Here is a 20,372-nt window from a genome sequence, read left to right as displayed (position 1 = left end):
ACTAAAATCACAAATGCTCCATGCTAAGAGACAAGATTGGGGGAGACCCAGGGTCTAGTGGTGCACAGACAGGGAGCACTTCACTCACAGCAAGGGAGTGGTTGTTTCTGGAATGCCTCCCAGAAGAGTAATAGCTGAGCTGGATTTTGAAGGATAAGCCTTTTGCCCAGGTGACAAAATGAGAAGAGACATTGTTCATGTGCCATTTCCTTCTGCCCTTGAGAATCACTTGCTGTGATATCTCTCTTGGATAAAGACAAAATCTGGAAGGGTACCCTGCGTGAGCTCCGCTGTGTGTGTGCACCGTGATCCTTCTGCATCATTACAGGTTCATCTCAGGGGTCCTGAGCAAGCAGGGAACTCCCTCCCTGAAGGAGGGTGAATCACCAGCAAGCCTCTGAAAAAGGGCAGATCAAGCCAACTACATCCACAGCTGAATTGAGCATTTCTGCATTGTGATGAAAGGGAATTGGGACAAGGTCTGTTCTAATACTAAGGACTCCACTGTTCTTTTGGCACAAGGGTTTAGACTAAAGCTAACCATTGTTATTTAAAATGGCACAATGAGCAATATTTTCCTAAAGATATCAGAGAAAAATCTAGCTTTCATTTCTATGCAATTAGAGCTTTATATTTTTGTGGCTTTGACTTGAAACAAGTCTGAGAAGAAGCAGGACATTGTAAGATAAGTGGAAACATCTGGATCCTTGTTTCTAGCTCCTGTGAGGATTTGAGGTCTTCAATAAACACCATGCTTAGGCCATACAGAACTAAGTGAATGTCCTTCAGTTAGTGATGTAAAACCCACTTGGTCATAGAAGAGCTAAAGTCTTCTATGAAATATCTTTAACATCTACTTATGATTACCCCCAAGATATATTTAAAAATCAGCTACGCTTTTTTTAAAATTTTATTTTATTTTTTGCCTCTTAAAATTTTTCCATCTCTCAATATTGCCACACTGGGGACCAAGCTTTTATCACATGAACTTTGGGGGAAAAACTTGAACCATTTCTAAACCACAGCAGAGACCTTCCATCTCTTTTCAAAGACTGTCATAAAAGCAATTGTATTAGACAGGAGAAATAAGTTCTAGCATTCCACAGCACAATAGGGTAACTATATTTTACAACAACCTATTATATATTTATGAGAAACTAGAAGAGAGGAGCTCGAAGGCTCTAAATATAAAGAAATGATAAGGAAATGGAAATGCTAATTACACTGATTTAATAAGTACAAACTGTATGCACATATTAAAACATTACACAGCACCCTGTAAGTATGTAATATTATTGTGTTAATTAAAAAATAAAATTAAAAGAGTAAAAGCAATTTTGGCTTTTAAATAAGCTATGTAAGCCTCACAAATGCAACCATAAAACACAATTTTCAGAGAGTTGAGGGGATACCATAATATAAATCAGCTATACTTTTGATCAGATAGATAATCATTTTGATTATCATTACTAGGTTTTATGTCTTCCAGAAGAGGTGATGGGGACAAGAAAAAAGGTTAATTTTTAATAACTACTTTTAGAAAAATTATGAATGTATTATACTTAAAGTACAAATTTAGAGAAGGAAAAAACAGAAAAGCACTCGCAATCTTAACTCATTAATATAGGTCTTTCCTATTATTCCTTTCCTATGTGTATATACTGAAAAACTTTAATATTTGTAAAAGAAAAATGCTATAATTCTATGCATACTTTCTCTTTTCTTTCTTTACTCTTATTAGAAATAATTTATTACAACACAGCATCAGTGCTAAGAATCCTGTGTGCAGGACTCTTCTATTATCCTACTAGGGGACTCTTCCCCCACTTGCCTTGGAGACCTCTTCTATCAAGAGGTCAGTATTGGATCTCCTAGGCCAGGGAATCTACCCTCTCTTTCAGAGCCTCATTTTTCCTTTTCTAACTCTTTACATTCCCCAGTGAGGGCCTGCTGCTCCACCTCTTCCTCTCCTGCGGTCTGATGAATATTATCTCGTTTTGCTTTGTAGTTTTTAGCTTCTTATCCAGTTCCTCACCCTTCACTTTCACTGTCACCATCTTCTCTTTAGGAGGGTCATAAGGTTTGGGATGCAGAGCCACAGCAGACACCTAGGGATGGAAGATGGAGGACTCCTATTTGGAGAACTCCCAAAAGTAGAGGAGTGGTAGTAGGTAGAGCCCAGGTAGAACTCAGAGCGTCTACAGATGCCACCATTGTCATTTGAGGGGATGTCTTTTTCTCCTTTACCCACTATGCTATGTTTATACATGATCGCAAGCAGTAGTCAGGCCTCCTATCTCTAAGAGATACCCACTTCACTGCCCAGCTCTAAACTAAAGGTCTCATGGGGAAAGGTGAAGAGGCTGCAAGAAGGTGAAAGGGAAAAACTGGTGGGTTTTCTGGGAGATGTTCAATGGATCATTGCCTGGTGGGGGGCTCATTACTAGTCTCCTGGATTAAGGGGACACAAGATCATACATATCATTCAACATAGCTAAAAGCTCGTCTGGCATGGTCTCCAGGTTATTTACATCCATCAGGACATCAAAGTCAAACCCCCTCTAGCTCATTTTCTCCAATATACAATCCATCCCAGGGAAGAAAGCCATGCAGAGTTGTCTAAGCCATTGACCAACTCATTCAGACAGCCACTCAGATGAGAAGCCCACCTTCACCTTATCAATTGAGAACCCATGAGGTCTACAGTGCTTGGATACCTCCAGGTAGCTGTCTAAAGACCAAGGCTCCCTGCAGACCCCCACATCTGACTGGTTGATGAGAGACATCAAGTTCTCCATTCGTGACTCATTATTTAGGAAGCTGATCTTGGTTATGTTATGGGGCTTTGATAAGTAAGTAATGTGCTTACTTCAAGGTATCTTTGTAGGTCATGGCAATACTGCTGCTGGATGCTGTGAAAAGGGCCATGGCTTAAGTTCCTGGGGGTAGCCTCTGCAGAGCCTGGCACTGATGCCACTGCTACAAAGGCCAACAATGACAGGCACTGCTACCTCTGCTATGCCATAGTGACCAAGGACTCTGCAGGAAAGGAGGCAGGAAAGCAAACACATGCAGACAGCTCTCCATCTAGGACAGGTGGAGCAGAATTCACATGCCATTTTTTTTTTGTAAATTCCTTTACTGAATACAGTGGGAAAACAAATTTCTTCTCTTGCAGTTCTGGAGATCAGAATTCTGAAATTATTTGCATTCAGACAAAGTCAAGGTGTTGTCCGTTCTGCCTCCTTCCAGAGGCATGGGGAGGATAATTCATCCCTTGCCTTTTCCCCTTTTCAGCATCATGCATAGTTCTGGGCTTATAGCTCCTTCCTCTTCCTTTAAAGGACATCACTCCTATCTCTGTTCCCAGCATCATATTCCCTCCTCAGACTGACACCTTCTGCATTATTTTTATAAGGACCAACGTGATTACACGGGACCCACTGGTATTCATGATACTCTCTTCATTTCAAGATCTAAAATTTAATTACATCTGCAAAGTTCCTTTTACCAAATATGGTAATATTTGTGGGTCTCCTGGATCAGGACTGGAAACATGTTTCAGGGTCATTTTTCAGCCTCCTATAATTGCAAAAATATGGAGTAAATAGTGTTGAGAACATTAACTAGCCACTCAGGGGAAAATTGGATAGATGACTTACAAGGAATATTAGAATAAATTCTAGATTGATTAAAGTCGAGGTCAGCAAACTTTTTTTCTCAAGGAGCCAATCTCTATCCTAAATACTCAATTTTGCTACTGAAAGGCAAAGCAGCTATTGCTGTGCTTCAATAAAATTTTTTTGTTCTCAGAAACAAATAGGTAAATATTTAATCTTTTGCATATGAAAGAGTTTCTTGACACAGAATTAAAGGGAAAAATCATAAAAGCAAATTTTTGTATATTTGCAATTACAGAGATCATAAAATTGCAAAAAAACAGTGAAAAAATTTTAAAAATAGGAAATAAGCAGGCTTTTTGTGCCTCTCTGAAGAATATCACAAAAGAAACCATAAGGAATAAAGCCTCACTTGCAATCCCAAAATAACCCGAAAAAAAAAAAATAAACTTGAGAAGACTTTCAGACACTTGAAGGAGAAATATCGGTGATGTGTGCACAAAACAGAAGCATCCCATGTGCATCTGAGCCATAAAGAGGGTGACATAAACTTTAGTTACCGCCACATCCAAGCCATAATTTCATCATCTGTCAAAATAATTCCAATTTTTGCTACTTCACAGAGGTGTTGTGAGTGTTAGGTGAGAGGAGAGAATGGAAATAGCTTTGAAAATTATAAAGTGCCAGGGTCTAGGTGAAATCCAATTTTAACAAATACTGAATATAATACCTAATTCAATGGTACCCTTTCTCCATGACCAGGCTATTAATAGTTTTGCTTTGATGACACACGTAAAAGAATGCTCTTTGAAGGGAAAAATCACAAGATTGTGCATATATAGCTTTCCATTTACTTAACAGAGATGAGTTTCTTTTGATACTTGAAATGCAAAAAGTGTAAAAGCTGGACTATATTAACCAGTTAATAAACTAAAAGAAGTTTACTACTAGAGAATAGAAATGAGGAGGAAGGAAAACAAGGTAGAAGGTGTAGGCAGGATCCAAGTTAGCGAGTACATTAGAATCATGGCAGAAATTTTGAAGTTTATCTTAGGAACAATGGAAAGTCACTGAAGAATTTTGAGCAATGTAATGCTATAAACAGAATTGTGTTTTAAAAATTTCACCTTGATTCCAGGACAAAAATGAATTGGAGAGGAAATAAAACAGCAACAAAAAGATGAATTAGAATGTTTATCCAATACTCTAAGCACAAGTCAAAGGTATCATAAATTAAGGTGACAATAAGAGAGGTGGAGAGAAACATGTAGGTTCATGAGTAAACACAAAATTAAACAGAATTTGGTGATAGACAAAATATGAGAAATTAGAGAAAAAGAGGTATGAAGAATGACAGCCAGATTTCTGGCTGAGAGATTACTAGAAAACAAACAAACAAACAAAAAACAAAAAACATGCCATCCTTCTTAGAATAATAATGAGTCAAGCTCACCAAATCAAAACTGGAGGCACACAAGAACATTGTCAATAATAAGCTTTTATTGAGTACTTGTATAATGCCTGCCTCTGTGCTTAGTACTTTATATATTTTATTTGGCTTAACTGTAACACTTAGAAATGTTTTAGCATCATCTCAAGATGTGACAGATTAAACACTGAGAAGATTTTCAAAGACTCATAGCTGGTTCCTGCTAGAGATGGAATTTGGACCCAGATCTTAACACTTAATCCATAGGAAAATGGATTGGTGACTACTCCATGACTGAGCAAACTCAAGCTCACCTAGAGAAGATGCCATCAACCATACTGTAGAGAGAAAAGGGAGCTAGAAATCCTGAGCTGAAGAGATAGATTGTGGACCTAGTTTTTTCCCTTGAAAAACTTTGTGTCAAGATAAGAGGCTTGATTTCTGTCTGAATTGTGTGTCCAAGATATATCTAGAAAATGGGGTCCACTTTGATGACTGCAATGGTTGATTTTATATATCAACTTGACTGGACAAGAGGATGTCCAGACATTTAGCCAAATGTAATTCTGGGTTTGTCTGTGAGGGTGTTTCTGGATGACATTAATACTTAAATCAGTAAACTGAATAAAGCAGACTTTTCTCTCTAATGGGTGTGCCCCATGTACAATCAATTGAAGATCTGAATAAACAAAAAAAGGGTTAGATAAGGGAACTTCTTTCCGGTCACATTAACTGAGACTCTGGTCTTATCTGGCCTTCAGATTCAGACTGAAACTGAAACGTCAGCTCTTCTTGGATCTCCTGTCTGCCATCTTTCAGACAATAATCCACACCATCATCTTTCCTGATTTTCAGGCTCTAGACTTGGACTGGGAACAACACTTTGTCTCTCCTTAGTTTCCATCTTGCCAACTGCAAATCCTAGAACTTCTCAGCCTCCATAAACATATCAAATCCCAGCCAGAAAATAGAGGAGTAAGTTTAGAACCATAAGAACATAGGTACCATTTTTACTACTCTATAAACAGTTGGGATTTTATAAGGAAATAGTTCACAAGTTGGTTAGTTTTGTTTTGTTTTTGTTTTTTTTAATTTTTTATTGGTGCATTATACTTTCCCATAGTGGTGGGATTTGTTGTTACATATCTGTTCATGTGCACAATCTAACAATATAATTTGGCCAATATCATTCCCCAGTATTTTCTCTTTACCTCCCCTCTGATGTATATCTATTTTACTGGGAGAGGCAGTGAAATAAATACAATTAATAAAATAAATGTAATAGATAATGTTAAAAGCTAAGGGTTAAAAAAGAAAGTTACGTTAACTATTCATCACTGTGACAAAAATACCTGTCAAGAACAACTTAGAGGAGGAAAGATTTATTTTGGCTCATAGTTTCAGAGGTCTCAGTCCATGGTTAGCCAACTCCAAACTGTGGGCCTGTGGTGAGGCAGAACACCATCATGGAAAGGCACAGCAGAGGAAAGCTGCTCAGCTCATAAACTGGGAAGGGGGTGGCTAGGGAGAAGATTAAACCCTCCCAGGACATTCCCCCAGTGACCTGTTTCCTTCAGCAGTGCTACACTTGCCCATAGTTTTCACCACTTCCCAAGAATTCCATTTAAATTATTAATTCATTAAATGCATTAATCCACTGATGAGATCAAAATCCCTTGATCTGATCATTGCCCTAAAAGCCCCACCTCTGAACTTTGCTACATTGGGGGCCATGTTTCTAACACATGACCTTTTTGAGGGTTATTCTGGATCCAAGCCATAACAAAGCAGGGGAATGTCAAAGTGTGTCCAAAGATCAAGTGGCTCTGGGAAATAGGTAATCATCGTTTTCATCAGGAGCAACAGGGCCCCATTTCTGCTTCATGTGGGAAGAATTTGCCTGACAGTGAAGCCAACTCAGGGAAAAGCAGAACCAAGAGCTACAGAGAAACAAAGTCTTAATGCTTTCATTAGAGCACCTGAACTCAGTTGTGCCTCAAGGTTTTTCAGTTATATGAGGCAATAAATGCCCTTATTTTTTCTTGAATTGGGTTTTCTGTCACTTGCAACCAAAAAAGACCTGAGTAATGCCAACATTTTCAAGTATATATAGAAACCTGAAGTACCTTCCAATGTGTTTCTAAGTGGGGTTCCTGCTGTACTTGGATTATTGAATAGCTAGAACTCATTTCTAATTAGCAGTATACATTTACATGTAAACACTTAAAATTAAAAGACCTTAAAAGCAGCATGCTCACTTAGACGTGTTTTTAAAAGTTCCTTAAAGTGTGGTTTCTACTATTAATTTAGGGATCCCTTTCTTATAGATTGTTTCATCATCACTCTTGTCCAAATCAATAAGATTTTGGAAGGAAGTTTCTGCCACTGTGCCCAATACAGTTTATTTTTGGCCTTGTTGAAACATTATTGAACAAAACAGAAAATGTTTTCCTTCATTTTTTGTTGGTGATGCTGGTTATGTTTTGGACAATATAGAACCAAGAACCACTATTCATGCACTTAAGGGAGAGCTAGCCATCCTGTCCCTGGCTGTCTTCCCATTCTAAACTACACTAAATTTACATACACTCATGTTAACTGTCTAAACGCAATCTGCTGCATCATGCCAGGTGACCAAAACCCCAAAGCTGTACTGAAATTTGTTAGAATTTAACATTGCAGGAATGTTTTTAATTTTCCTCACACTCCATTTCTCCATTCTTTTACATCTTCCTTCCTTCCCAGCCCTAAATGACAACAAAATACTATAAAAACAAACAAAACAACAATGGCTCTCCTGTTTTGAACCAGTGCCACTGTATACATATGTTACAGGTATTTGAGCAGAACCCACCAGGACGAACCAAGCATTTGACAAAGAGATGACAAGCACCCCACCTTGGAAGGAGCCTTAAAAATTTAGGGAGTAGGCATCTACTTGGACTTAGCTAAAGGAGACTAATCTAAATCTGCCATCTCAGCCGTCTCTGGAGCAGACCCCATTCTAGGCTATAAGTGATAAAGAGAGAAGATTCAAAGGACCTCAGAGAATGCACGAGGCTATTTTTTTTTCCATATAAGCAAAGACAGAGAGCTTTGTACATATCCCCATGAAGCTTCCTGAGAGCAGGGGAGATGGACTTTTTTCCAGATTAAATGCTTGCATATGTAGAATATTTGCTGTTGTTCACACCTTTGAGGAGTGGTAAGAATTAGCATATGCACAGGACAGTGAAATAGGTGATGAGTGGAGCATCTATAGGTGGGGAAGGATTTGTAAAAACTTCCTATGATCAAGTGGATTCTAGGGAAGGTAGATGGACCTGAACCAACTTTCTGGTACCCCACCCAAGACCAACCCCAAGGTGGAAGCTTAGAATATTGCAAACCCTGGTGGGTTTTCCAGATTGGGAAACTGTGCCCTGGGAAGATTGCCTACCAAGCTCCAATGATGTCATGCAGACACCTTAGGAGAGAGAATCAACAGTTAGCCAGTGTTATCCGGAGAGGTAGCAATACCCAAAAGAACACACACTGAACAGTTAAGTGAAAAGCTTGTTCAATTTCTTGCCTTACCTCTCCCCTACTTGCTCACAGCAAGAGAATGTACAACAAGAAAGTTGGGAGGAAGAATGAAGCAGCAGACTGCATGCCTACCACTGCAAGCACTTCCACTACAGCTTTTTAGAGGGAGAAAGGAATGTTTAAAAAGTACAAGACTGAAGGCTTAAACTGGATTCATTAAAACTGACCTTTGTAATATGGGAAAGCAAATAAAAAGTACCAGCCAAAGGTGTTGTTAAAAGACAGTAAAAAATATCCATTAGAATATGGATGAAGCTGGGAACTGTGGTGCACCTTTATCCCAGCAACTCAGAAAGCTGAGGCAGGAGGATTGCAAATTCAAGGCCAGTCCTGGCAATTACATGGTGAGATGGTATCTCAAAATTCAAAATTAATTAGTTAATTAATTAATTAAAAGGCTAGGGATGTAGCTCAGTGTCAGACGGCTAGTCAAGAATGTGCAATGTCCTGAGTCCAATCCTTAGTTCTGCAACAAAGAAACAGTTAAATTAAATTTTAAAATAATATTTGAAAAAGAAAGGGCTAGGGATGTTGCACATTGGTAGAGTAATCCTGGGTTCAACTTCCTATAACATACATACATATACGCAGAAGGGTGGGCAGGGGAAGAAAATGATAGTGACCAAAGAAAAACAAGTCTGTTCTGTCTAGAATGTTTACATCTCTCAAACATTCCTAAAAATGTACCTTTCCCATTTGTGTAGTCTTGCAGCCAATTAACAGACCATACAAGCTTGTTTCCCATGAAATCCCATCTAATATTTTGTGGTGATAAAATTAGGGGAAGGCAGAAAACTTTTTCAATTCTGAACTGAAGAAATCCAAGATCCCTGGAGAGGAAGGAGGAAAGCCATAATCTATACTTAAAAAAAAATAGAGTATATAATGGCTCTTGGATAAAGAGAGATTTCAAAATTCTGGGAAACATAAAACTTTTAAGTTTGGAGTCCAATTAGAGCAAACATATCAGCAGTCTTTTAAATCTCTGCTGATATTTGATAGGACCTTTCTATGCTCCAGATTCTGTACCAGGAACTTAATAGGCATTTTCGTTTGCCTGATCCCACACACATTTTATTCAGCCTAAATGACAAGTGACAAGTGATTCAACTTTATGCTCCAGTCTATATAATAGTAAATGTTGTACCAAAGATGACTGTTCCTCCCTATGAGCTTCAGTCAATTTGAAATATTAGATCTTGAATTAAAAGTCAAAAGCTTAAGATTTTAGTTGAAATCTTAGAGGGTACCTATGGGTTTTGTCTTCCCAGCAACACTTTTCTTCTGGAACTATCTTTCTTTGGGTGAGATGATTCCCAGAACATACCCTCACTCAAGCACACATACACATACATGCATGTGCACTCAGGTGCACATACCCCACACCTCCTGGTCCTTGCAAAGCAAAATTGCATCTTCTCACATGGCTCTTCTGGACCTTGAAGAGTGGTAATGGAGTGAGAAGGTGACTTGAGCAGAGACAGTCACAATATACTGTCTTCCTGGAAGCCAGGTATAGTCCTAAGCCTGCCAGGCAATCAAGCAGGAATTTGTGAGGCTTTCCCTGGTTATTTTTTGAAAAGAAGAAAATGGAAGGCCATGTGAAACCAGTAAATGTCACTGGCCATAGTCAAGAAGCAAGGAGTGGGAGACATCAAGGCCACTGCATGCAGAGACACCCAGAGGTGAGAGTGAGTCCTCATGGCATTCAGAGCCCTGGTGGCATACATGTCAAGGCTATTTTTTAAAAAAAAATTACAAGTAATAAAGCTACATACAAGAAATGCCATGTTGCAGCTATGGTTTATATTTCATTCCAAGGGAATAAGAAACAGAAGAGAGAAGTCATGAACAAGAAGAAGTAGGTAAAGGAGGAAGGGCAAGAGGAAACAATATGGATGGAGGAGAAACAAGATAAGAAATGATGGATAAAATGACAAAGGAGCAGGGATCTCAATATGTAATGTTGATAAAGAAAAATCTTATGAAATGAAAGCAGGTCCCAGAAAGTTTCACCCCTACATCAAAGAACAGATTTTATAGAAAACATTCTGGAGCTTATTTGGTCTTGGAAAAGAGGAATCACGCAAAGAGAGACCCTGGATCCTCAAAAGGAGCTACAAACCACAGTGGAAAGGATGGCCTAGTAGAGTTTTTCTTAATCTCAGTTTTTGACAGTGGAACTTTTTCTTTTTTGATTTTGCTTTGTTTTTAGTTTTTTGGTACTGGGGCTTGATTCCAGAAGCACAGAACCAGAGAGCTTTTTTTATTTTTCAGACAGGGTTTTATTAAGTTGCCCAGGCTGGTCTTGAACTTGCAATCCTCCTTCCTCAGCCCCCTGAGTAGCTGAGATTACAGATGGGAGCCACTATGCCCCATTTCGGATCTCTTTTTTCTAAAGAAATATTACTTCAAACACAAAAACAAAAGCAGTGAAGAGATTTTTCAGCTTTTGGAACCCTGTAAGGCCCTCCAGGAAGCATTTGGGTTCCATGCAACACAGTTTGAAAATCATTAATCAGGAACACACTTCTACATACACAGCCTACTCCATGCACACTGGATTGTGCTTAACCACAGCCTTATTCTCTTTAGCAACCAAAATAATAGAACACAGTACAGTGTTCACAAGAACTGTGAAATACAGACAACATGGTACTTATGGAAAGAAAACCAGCCATGTCTAAACTTGCTTACTTACATTGCTTTTTTTTCCCTTATTTATTTCTACTAAATTCTTATGATCATAACAATTGCACTAGTGTTTTCCTCAATCATTTCCCACATACTAGCTTTTTCTCGGAAATTTCCATTTATATTTAATGTCTGTATCTTGTAATTTCTTGAAAAGGACAAAGACAGAAGTCCAGTCAAGGCCGTAATACTGCTTTTCTCCTAAGAAACTGTCAGCCAAATTTCTCAGGGAGGAACTGGAAATGAAATGAGAGACATTGATAAATTTCCCTGCTGAACAATCAATAAAAGTCCCACCATTCTGCTCAGCCTCCCACTGTGGAAGCAAGAGCCATAATTACATTGTCAAAAATTCAAGTTGCCCAGGCTGACAGCGACCCCCTTGAAAAGTGACAAGTGATTGGCACTCTATTCGAGGTGGTGACGCTGGATTGGCAGATGGGACAGCCAAGGCAAAAGGCAAGAGTGAAATTTCCTTATTGACTACAACCACCCAAACCCCAGACCTTTACTCTGGAGGAATCCTACAACCCTTTCATCATATAACACATCAAAATGAGCAGGTGACAGAGCTTACTAAATAATCTGAACTCCACCCAAGATTCAGAACATCCCCTGACCTATACAGCTGTATAGGGGGGAAGGGGTGGTTTAATGTCTGGTGCAAGTCTTCTATACATGAGAGTGTGAAAGTTTCATCAATTATAGAAAGACATAAAATGTGCTTTCAACTCCAGCTTTCCTTCTGACAACTGAACAGCAAAGCCTGTTTGCTTAGCATTTTAATCTATGATAAAAATCAGCTAGAACAGAAGAGTTACAAAGGGCAATAATGAAGAACACAAAGGGAGAGAGAGGATGGGAACAGTATTATCCAAGGAGTAGTTAAATTAGAATCCATCAGTGGCTTTACTTCTGGATGTTCAAAATCAAGGCTGCAAAGAGCCTGATTTGCTTGGCAGTGCTCTGCTTCTGAGTATGCTAGGGCCCACGAAAGTGGTTTCCAAGAACTTGGTTCTAACCATGTCCAGGGAGAGTGGTTGTCCTGTGCTGAAAAGCAGCTGCACCCAGAGAGATTAAAATCTAAAGGTGTTCACTGGGTGGTGGGAACAGAACAAAAGGTGCCTGGGAATGTCGTTGACTCATAATCTCCAAGGCTAAATCCTCTCCTAGCTGATGAAGAGATAGGCACAAAATTTAATAAGAAAAAAATTGCTAGGCAGGACAGGCCCTATGCCAAATTTTGAAATAAAAGCCTCTATCCCCTCAACATTTCCTTTCCTCCTAAAAGAAAATATGATATATTTGGTACTGGGTACTCCATGATTTAGGAAAAAGAAAAAGAAAATAATCAAAATAGTAATAGCTAAGACTGCTTGTGAGTTATTGTGTGCCAGATACTCAGAAACCCTTCATGAGCACTAAGCATGGGGGCTGTGCTTTCTGCTTTCATAGAGATTAATTTGTCCAAAGTCATAGCTCAGAATCAACAGAGCTAAACCAATTTCTGATTCCACAACTGTCAACTACTAAAAATCAGTGAATTTCCAAGTGCAATCAGGGGACCATCTGAATCAAACCACTTGTAGGTTCCATTGAAATGCACATTCCTGGGTTCCACCCCAGACCCACTGAATCAGACTCTGGGGATGAGACCCAGAAATCTAGATTTATACACTCTCCCCCAAAGAGTCTTTTATTCGCCTAATAATGGTGAATTATACTATTCTGAGAAGTAGAGTGAATGTTGGGTCATTAGAGACTTTCTGGGTACAAAGCAGTGAATCACATTGCTCACTCTTTTGCATACTTGACAGCAAAAGAAAATTAGTTTTTCTCTAAAGCCTCAGTGTCATCAGACCCACCTTTGGCCCTGGGAAAAGGCCAGGGACATTATGCAAAGATTTTAACTATGATATACCATCAGGCTGGAGGGGAAATCTGTTTGAGACCTCAGGTGGTGAGGGAGAGGATTGATGAGCCACAGAGGTGCCTGGGATTCTCTGACAGATACATCAGTATACACCTCACATCAGTGGCTACTCTTTTCTGTATAATATTTTCTGCAAGTGAATAAGGTGGGGACAGTCTTATATAGAGAGGAAATAGCTTGATTTCACGTGTGTTCAATGTGCAAGCTCTTTGGTTCATGTGAGATCCTAGACACCCCTTGAGGGAAGGGCTTCGGAGAAGCAGTTGAATAGACACTGATGGCAGTCTAATCTGAAAACATAAATGGAGAGGGAAGTTGGGTGGGAGGAAGGGGAGGGAGAAAGGAAATAAAGAAGAGGAAATATGGTAAAAGGAGGAAAAGGAAAGAGAAGATAAAATGAAAGAAGCAGAGGGAAAAGAGGTCTCACTCTCCGTACCCAGTAGCATTGCACAGCTGGAGCAGCAACATGTTTTTTAACTTTCAAAATTCTCAAAACACATCAGACTCATCTACTGTGCTTCAGTTTCATTATACTGACTGTAAGCATTGGCACTGGGGATTTCTTTAAATTGGCATTTCTTAATCACAAAGACTTGTAAGCACAAAAAGGTAGATTATGAATGCAAACTGATTAGTGAAAGATGTAAATTTTCCATTTCTATACATTGATTTTTACTGCTTGCACATTTACTATACAGAACCCTATTTCATTTCCTCTAGTCAACTGCCTCACTCACCATGCAAGGAAAGAGTTCCATTCCTCACAGCCAGGAACTTGACTCCAAAGGGAAAGAAGGGCATAGAGTGGGAACTCCCATAGAGTTTGATCTCAGCTTTGCCTTGGAAAGGCTTGCCCTTGGATCCAATCCGGAGTTCTCCACCATCAGAAATAAGGATAGAGTGGGCCCTCAGCTCAATGGGTCCTGGATCCATAAAAATCAGCTTGCCCCCTAATAGACAAAGAGAAAACAGTCAGTCCCTAAGAGGGTATGTCTCACCCATTTTTGACAGTACCAATGCCTGATGAAATCCCCTTCATTTATATACTTTTTCCAGAACTTAGACTTATTTTATTTTACACTCTCTTCCAGAACTATATTAGGGTATATCAGACACCCAAGGATAGAAACACTATATTATTAAGCCACTTTAAGATAGGCATTACTAGCCTTTGAAGCTTTATTTGTAATATTTTTCAAGACAACAATCTAAACATACAGAAATTTAGAACTGGTTAAACAAAGCATTAGAAGGCTTCTAACTTTATCATTTAACAAGAGATAAAAATAGCTTATAAAATTAAGCTTATAAAAAATGGGAAACAAGTGTAAAAAATAATAGGGAGAGAAGAAATGTGCCAAAAGTAAAAGAATTACAATAAAAGGTAATAAAATTAGGGCTAACATCATGCCATTTGTGACATTTTAACTGGCAGCATCCATTATATCTTCTTTTAATGATAGACTACTAATTTCTTTGAGAGTTCTGCCTCCATTGAATAGATTTGAGGGACATTGCCAATCAAGACTTTCTTTTCCTACCATAGCTTAAGACACATAGTAAAATTTCAAAAGGAATGTGAAACAAAGTGGGGAGGAAAGACCGGAAATGCTTAAATCTTAATTCCAGTGGTGATATTCTAAAGAACCTTGGAAGAGTTCCTGCTTCTGAGACTTCCACTTGTCACCTCCCTATCCAATGCCCTGATTCCTGTTTGTTTCTATGCCTGCTTTGCGGACTGATTTCCATTGATTCAGTACACTACCCAATACCTTCCCGATACGTTTCCTTTTAAAAGAGAGTTAAACTTCTGTTATTTACAACCCATAACCTTAACTGATTCAGACACCATTCTGCTCTAATGTCCCAGTTATCTATAACACAGGAATATGATTTTAAGATAAAACTATTCTCAATTGTGAGAGCAAATAATTCAATATCAAAAAGATACTCTTATCTCTATAATATCTTCAGAAGGATTTAAAATATTTACATGTCATACACGATTTTCTCAATAATGTTGAAATGATTAAAGTATCACATGTAAACACTTTAACATAAATAAGCTATTAAATCTATCTTCCTGCTAAAAGTGGTTTGCAAACGTACTGCACTATACTCTTCTACTCTGTACAGAAGTGGTTAAAGTTGTGACTATATTGGAAGCACCAGAGGTTCTCTTTTCCAAACCCTATAACACCTTCCCATCTTGTTCAGAATAATTCAAAGTCCTTATACTGAGCTACAAAAGACCCCTCTTGATTTGCCACCCATCTCTGAACATCTCTCCAACATCATCTTTTGAAATATACTCTTTCACTCATCTGCTCTGCTATAGTTTGAATATCGTTGATTCCCCTCAAACTCATGCAGCGGTTTATACTCCAAAGTTTTGGAAGTAAGAGGCTGGAAACTTGATCATGCTATGTTTAGAAGGGGGGGCGGCATTGGGAAGCGATTAGATTGGATTAGATTAGATCATTAGCATCCAGTTCCTGTGATTGAATCTTAGTTGCTATATAAGGAGAGAGACCACACAGAGATATGCACATGTTCCTGACACATGCAATAGCTAAGGGGGGACCTTATAAAAGGTTGCACCATATTGTTTGTAATTCCAGCCTCTAAACTTAAAGTCAAAATAAATCTCTTTTTATATAAAGTAACCTGTACCCAGTACTTCATTATAGTAATAAAAAGCTGACTACTACATATTCCAAATATATTGGCCTGCCTATTGGTTTTCAATCAGACCTCAAATCCTATGCATTTGATCTTCTTTTGCTTAGAATGTTCTTTTGCTGAATTTGCATGTTAGGAATAGCTCAAAGGAGCCAGGCATGGTGGCTCATGCCTGTAATCCCAACAGCTTGGGAGGCTGAGGCAGGAGGATTATGAGTTCAAAATCAGCCTCAGTAAAAGAGAGGCACTAAGCAACTCAGTGAGAGCTGTCTCTAAATAAAATACAAAATAGGCTTGGGGATAAGACTCAGTGATCAAGTGCTCCCGAGTTCAATACCTGGTATCCCCCTTCTCCCCCCGCCCCAGAAAAAAAAAAATGGCTCAAAGGGCAGATTCCATTATTACAGGGTGAATCTTAGTGAGGAGCTATAGACAGCAAAGACCCCAACCTGCTAAATTTATTCCTATATCCAGTGTGCCAAATTATCGAGTTGAATCGTTGCTGCTGTCCAGAAAAAAACAACTGAGAGTGATTAATCACACTCTGGAGGAATGAGAGGTAGAGAAGGAAAAGGCTAAGATGCCTTTAGTTATTTTTTTAACCTTCATCTTAGTGCAGAGATAATGATTAATAAATGTTTGACCAATAGTCAAATGTAGAGGCCACTTCTTCCCTGACCTTCTGTTCTGAAACTTTCTTGAGTTTTCTTTGCCTCACTTCATCAAGACTTTCAGTCTTCACTCCCAAAGCCCAAGCCACACACCATCAGTAACAGGCACAAGATATTTATTTGGACTTGACCCCTCATGACTCTTTCTGTTCAGCCACAATTAGAATGACAGACCTCATCCAGGCATACAATTTCTCCTGCTGTAAGATGTTCATGGGAAGAAGTCCTCCTTCAGAGAATTATGGTGAAAGTTATTAAAATGATACTTATAGGTCCTTGCTCTAGAGTCTGATAGCTACTGGATTCTTAATGTAATGGTGTCTGCTGCCACCACACTCACCATTTCGGCTCCCCGGGCTATTGCTATAGTTGTCCCATCACTTTAGCACTGGTAGGCTACCAACTTCAAACATCTCACTGCTAGCAGTCCTGACTTTCCCTTTGGACCACATCATAAAAATTATTCTATAAGATAAGTAAATGCAAAAATACGGAACTCTCTTCTGTCAGTCTATAGACTCATGCTGGAGCAATTGTACTCTGATTACCAGATTTCCATAGGAACCAGGAGCAATTTTGACTAATTTTCCCTTCCATTATCATTGCACCTAGAAATGCAGTAATCAATATGAATCCCCCTGAAAACAAGGAGAAAAAAAAAACAGATCTTCTGATGTGGTTCACATATTTACGTTAACTAAAACTTTCATACACAGTCACATTTCATTAACATCATAACTAAATATGTTCAAGTGCTGGATCATGGATTTGCATGGCAGGACTCTTTATTTCAAATAATCAGGAAATCCAAAATGATCTTGATGAGTAAGTGGCAAAGGCTGGGTACAGACTCTGAGTTCCTATCCTGACTCTGCTATCAGGTTCTAAGTGACCCTCAAAAAATCCCTGCGCTTCAGATTACTCAGGTGTAGTGTGTTTTCTCATTGGCAAAGTGGATGGTAGAATCATGTATACACTGAGGGTCCTTCCCACTCTAGAGCCTTGAACATGCCCATCTTTAAGAGTGCAATCAACTGCACATTTGACACTAATGGAGACATGAAGCTCATGCTTTCCTCACACCAACTAGGCTGCAGTGAACTTAGAATTTCACTTGAGAAAAATCTATGTATGGTCAACAATTCAAATTAGACTATAGGAAAACAAGGGTGTTAACCTTTGTTAGGCACCTACCATGAACCAAAAAATCTTTAAATTTTTGACTGAAATGACTTTTAAAATAAGTCTGCAAGGTCAACCTCCCATTTTCTATTTTGTAAAGCATGACATGGGCTTGGAGAAAGAAGCTCAGACCTCCTCCAGCCCAGAAGAGGTAGAGCCAAACACTAGAACCTAGGGCCACCTTACAGAAAACCTCATATTTTACCCATTTCCACAAATGGTAGTTTTTTACTAATTAGGGTTAAGAAAAAACATGTGTTAACCTAAGTACTTTTGCCTATGGCTTGTTTGTATATGGTTTATTTTAATTTTGTTAATGGAGATACACCTCATCTCATTCCAAAAAGGATGTGAAGCAGATTATAAGGATTAGTGGACAAATGAATAAACCTGGGCTCTGTCCCTTCTAGCAGTAAGCAAAATATTAAATACACCAAAACAAATTTTAGAAATTTTGAAACATTGGTTACTGACCAGAACCAAGAATGCTGCTAATGAAGGGAGAAGAGGTCTACTCAAAGAAAATGAATAGTTTGTACTGCGAGGAGTGCTATCAGTTGGACTAATTAATGCAAACATCACTGACCCCTGCCAAAAACCAACCGTTCCTCACTTCATCAGTGGCAAATACAAGTGCATCTAGGTACATTAAGGGGAGAGACTGATGAGGAATTCAGCTGGTTTTTTTTTTTTTGCCTGAAACAATAAGCAATAAGCAGAGTGAAAGCTTCTCTTTGTGAAAATAAAGCTTATATGTGCTCCAGATCTGCACCAAGACCTCAAGATTTCTATCCTCACGCTTCATTGCTTTACAGTAAATACAGACTGGCCTGCTTCACAGGACAGTGACTTGAGAATGGGAGGACAGTGGGAGGACTTTATCTCTTCACTTTATAGAACTCGACCCCATTTCTGAAAGCTAAAATAAAGAGCAGGGCTGAGACCAGCCTTTGACTGTGACCCTTAAATTGCTTTTCTGAAAGCTGACTACATCCCACAAGTGACCTTGAGTAATTTTATAAAAATCAATCAACCATCATTATTGTTACTTCCCCTCTAAAATAAGTAAATGATCATAACTTTTTACATGTAATCACTTCTTTCCATTAAACATCTCTTTTATTTCTTTTAAAGGGAAGTAAAAGAGACTTTTAACAGCTAGCTAATGTTTGCAAGGCACATCAAAACCTATTTTTGGCTAACCCTACAATTAACCATCCCCTATAATGACCGCAAAATAATTTGTTTTTGTTTTTTAAAAGTTCTATTTTCCCTTCACAGAAAAAATTAGAGCATAAGTGTTTTACCATATAATAATACTCTTTAAAAGAGCTGGCCATCCCTCCTGTCCTCAATTCTTTTCTTCCCTTCTCTTCTGAACCCTCCTTGGTCAGGCCTTTGCCTGTCTTCTCTACCAAAACTGTTCCTGTCGAGGTCATAAATGGCAACCATGCTGAGAAATTCAGCCCTTACCTCTCCTGAGTGGTCAGCAGCCTGTGACACCCTGGGTGCTTCTTCTTTCCTGAAATTCTTTCCTCTCACTTGCCTAGCACCATATCTTCCTGGTTTTTCTACTAACTCCCAGGTATCTCCTTAGTCCCTTCCATCTGATTTCTCTGATCATCCCAACCAACACTTGGTATATCCCAAGACAATTTGGCCACTTATCAGACCATGCACACCACCTTGGTTGTCTCATCCTGTCTCAAGATTTTAAACATCATCCTATGCTACTTGCTGATCACTCCCAAATTTATATCTGCAAGCCTGACTTCTGCCCTTAGCTCGAGATTCATACACCCAACATCTCTACTTAAATGCCTCACAGGCTTTTCTGCTTGGAACATCCAAAATCAACTCCCTCTATGGCCTCATGGACCATGCCATAGTCTTCCCATTTCCATGAATGGCTTACTCCAATCTGTTGCTCATTCTGAAAACCATAGAGTCGACTTTTGCTCCTGTCCCACAACCAAACCTTCAGGCAATCTGATACATTCTACCTTCAAATATTTCCATGATCATTTCACCACCTCCATAAATCCTTCTAAAGTCTAAGATACTTTCATCTCATCTCTGGATTATTCAGCCCTTACTTTGCTTCAAGGTCAACTGTCAAAACAGCACCCAGTGTTGCTGGTTTTCCTTTTAATGTAAACCATAGCAGTTATTTCTGCTCAAAATCCTCCAATGGCTCAGAGTCAAAGCCAGCGACCCTCTTCAGTGTTGGCTTCTCTGGCCCAGTCTCCCTCTATTCTACCCTTTGCTCACAGTACTCTGCACACACTGACTTGCTTTCTTTCCTCATAGCAATAGCCCTTGCCATGTGCAAATTCTCCCACCCACCTCAATGTGCATTCTCTTCTCACTACATTTTGCTCTGTGGTAGTAAGCCAATCCAACAAAAATATAATTCATTTACTTACTTACTGTTCTCATTACAGAAGTACATTCCACAAGAGAAAGATTTAGATCTCTTTTTGTTCATAGGATAGCTTCTTCAGTGCCTAGAAAGTTTCCTGGCACATGGGGAATGTGGTTATGTCGTCACTAAATATTTTTCAAGTAAAAATGGC

General features: G+C 38.9%; 1 protein-coding gene across 9 annotated transcripts in view; it reads right to left on the bottom strand.

The window, feature by feature from the left end:
- The window catches only part of Pkhd1 (PKHD1 ciliary IPT domain containing fibrocystin/polyductin), a 432,625-nt gene that overhangs the window by 279,635 nt on the left and 132,618 nt on the right, over window positions 1–20,372 (bottom strand). For 8 of the 9 annotated variants that reach the window (XR_013425107.1, XM_005318573.4, XM_078019904.1 and 5 more), the window contains exon 37: window positions 13,999–14,211. The exons of the other annotated variant lie outside the window; for it this stretch is intronic. Coding sequence is in view for 7 of the 8 variants with exons in the window: in XM_005318573.4 (XP_005318630.2) it covers window positions 13,999–14,211 (213 nt within the window). In the remaining variant the exon portion in view is untranslated. The remainder of the gene's footprint in view (window positions 1–13,998; window positions 14,212–20,372) is intronic. 9 annotated transcript variants of the gene reach the window in all.

The sequence above is a fragment of the Ictidomys tridecemlineatus genome, chromosome 8, assembly GCF_052094955.1.
Source record: "Ictidomys tridecemlineatus isolate mIctTri1 chromosome 8, mIctTri1.hap1, whole genome shotgun sequence".
Classification (NCBI taxonomy): Eukaryota; Metazoa; Chordata; class Mammalia; order Rodentia; family Sciuridae; genus Ictidomys; species Ictidomys tridecemlineatus.
The sequence above is the reverse complement of the archived record's forward strand: the minus strand, read 5'-3'. Positions and strand labels throughout refer to the sequence as shown.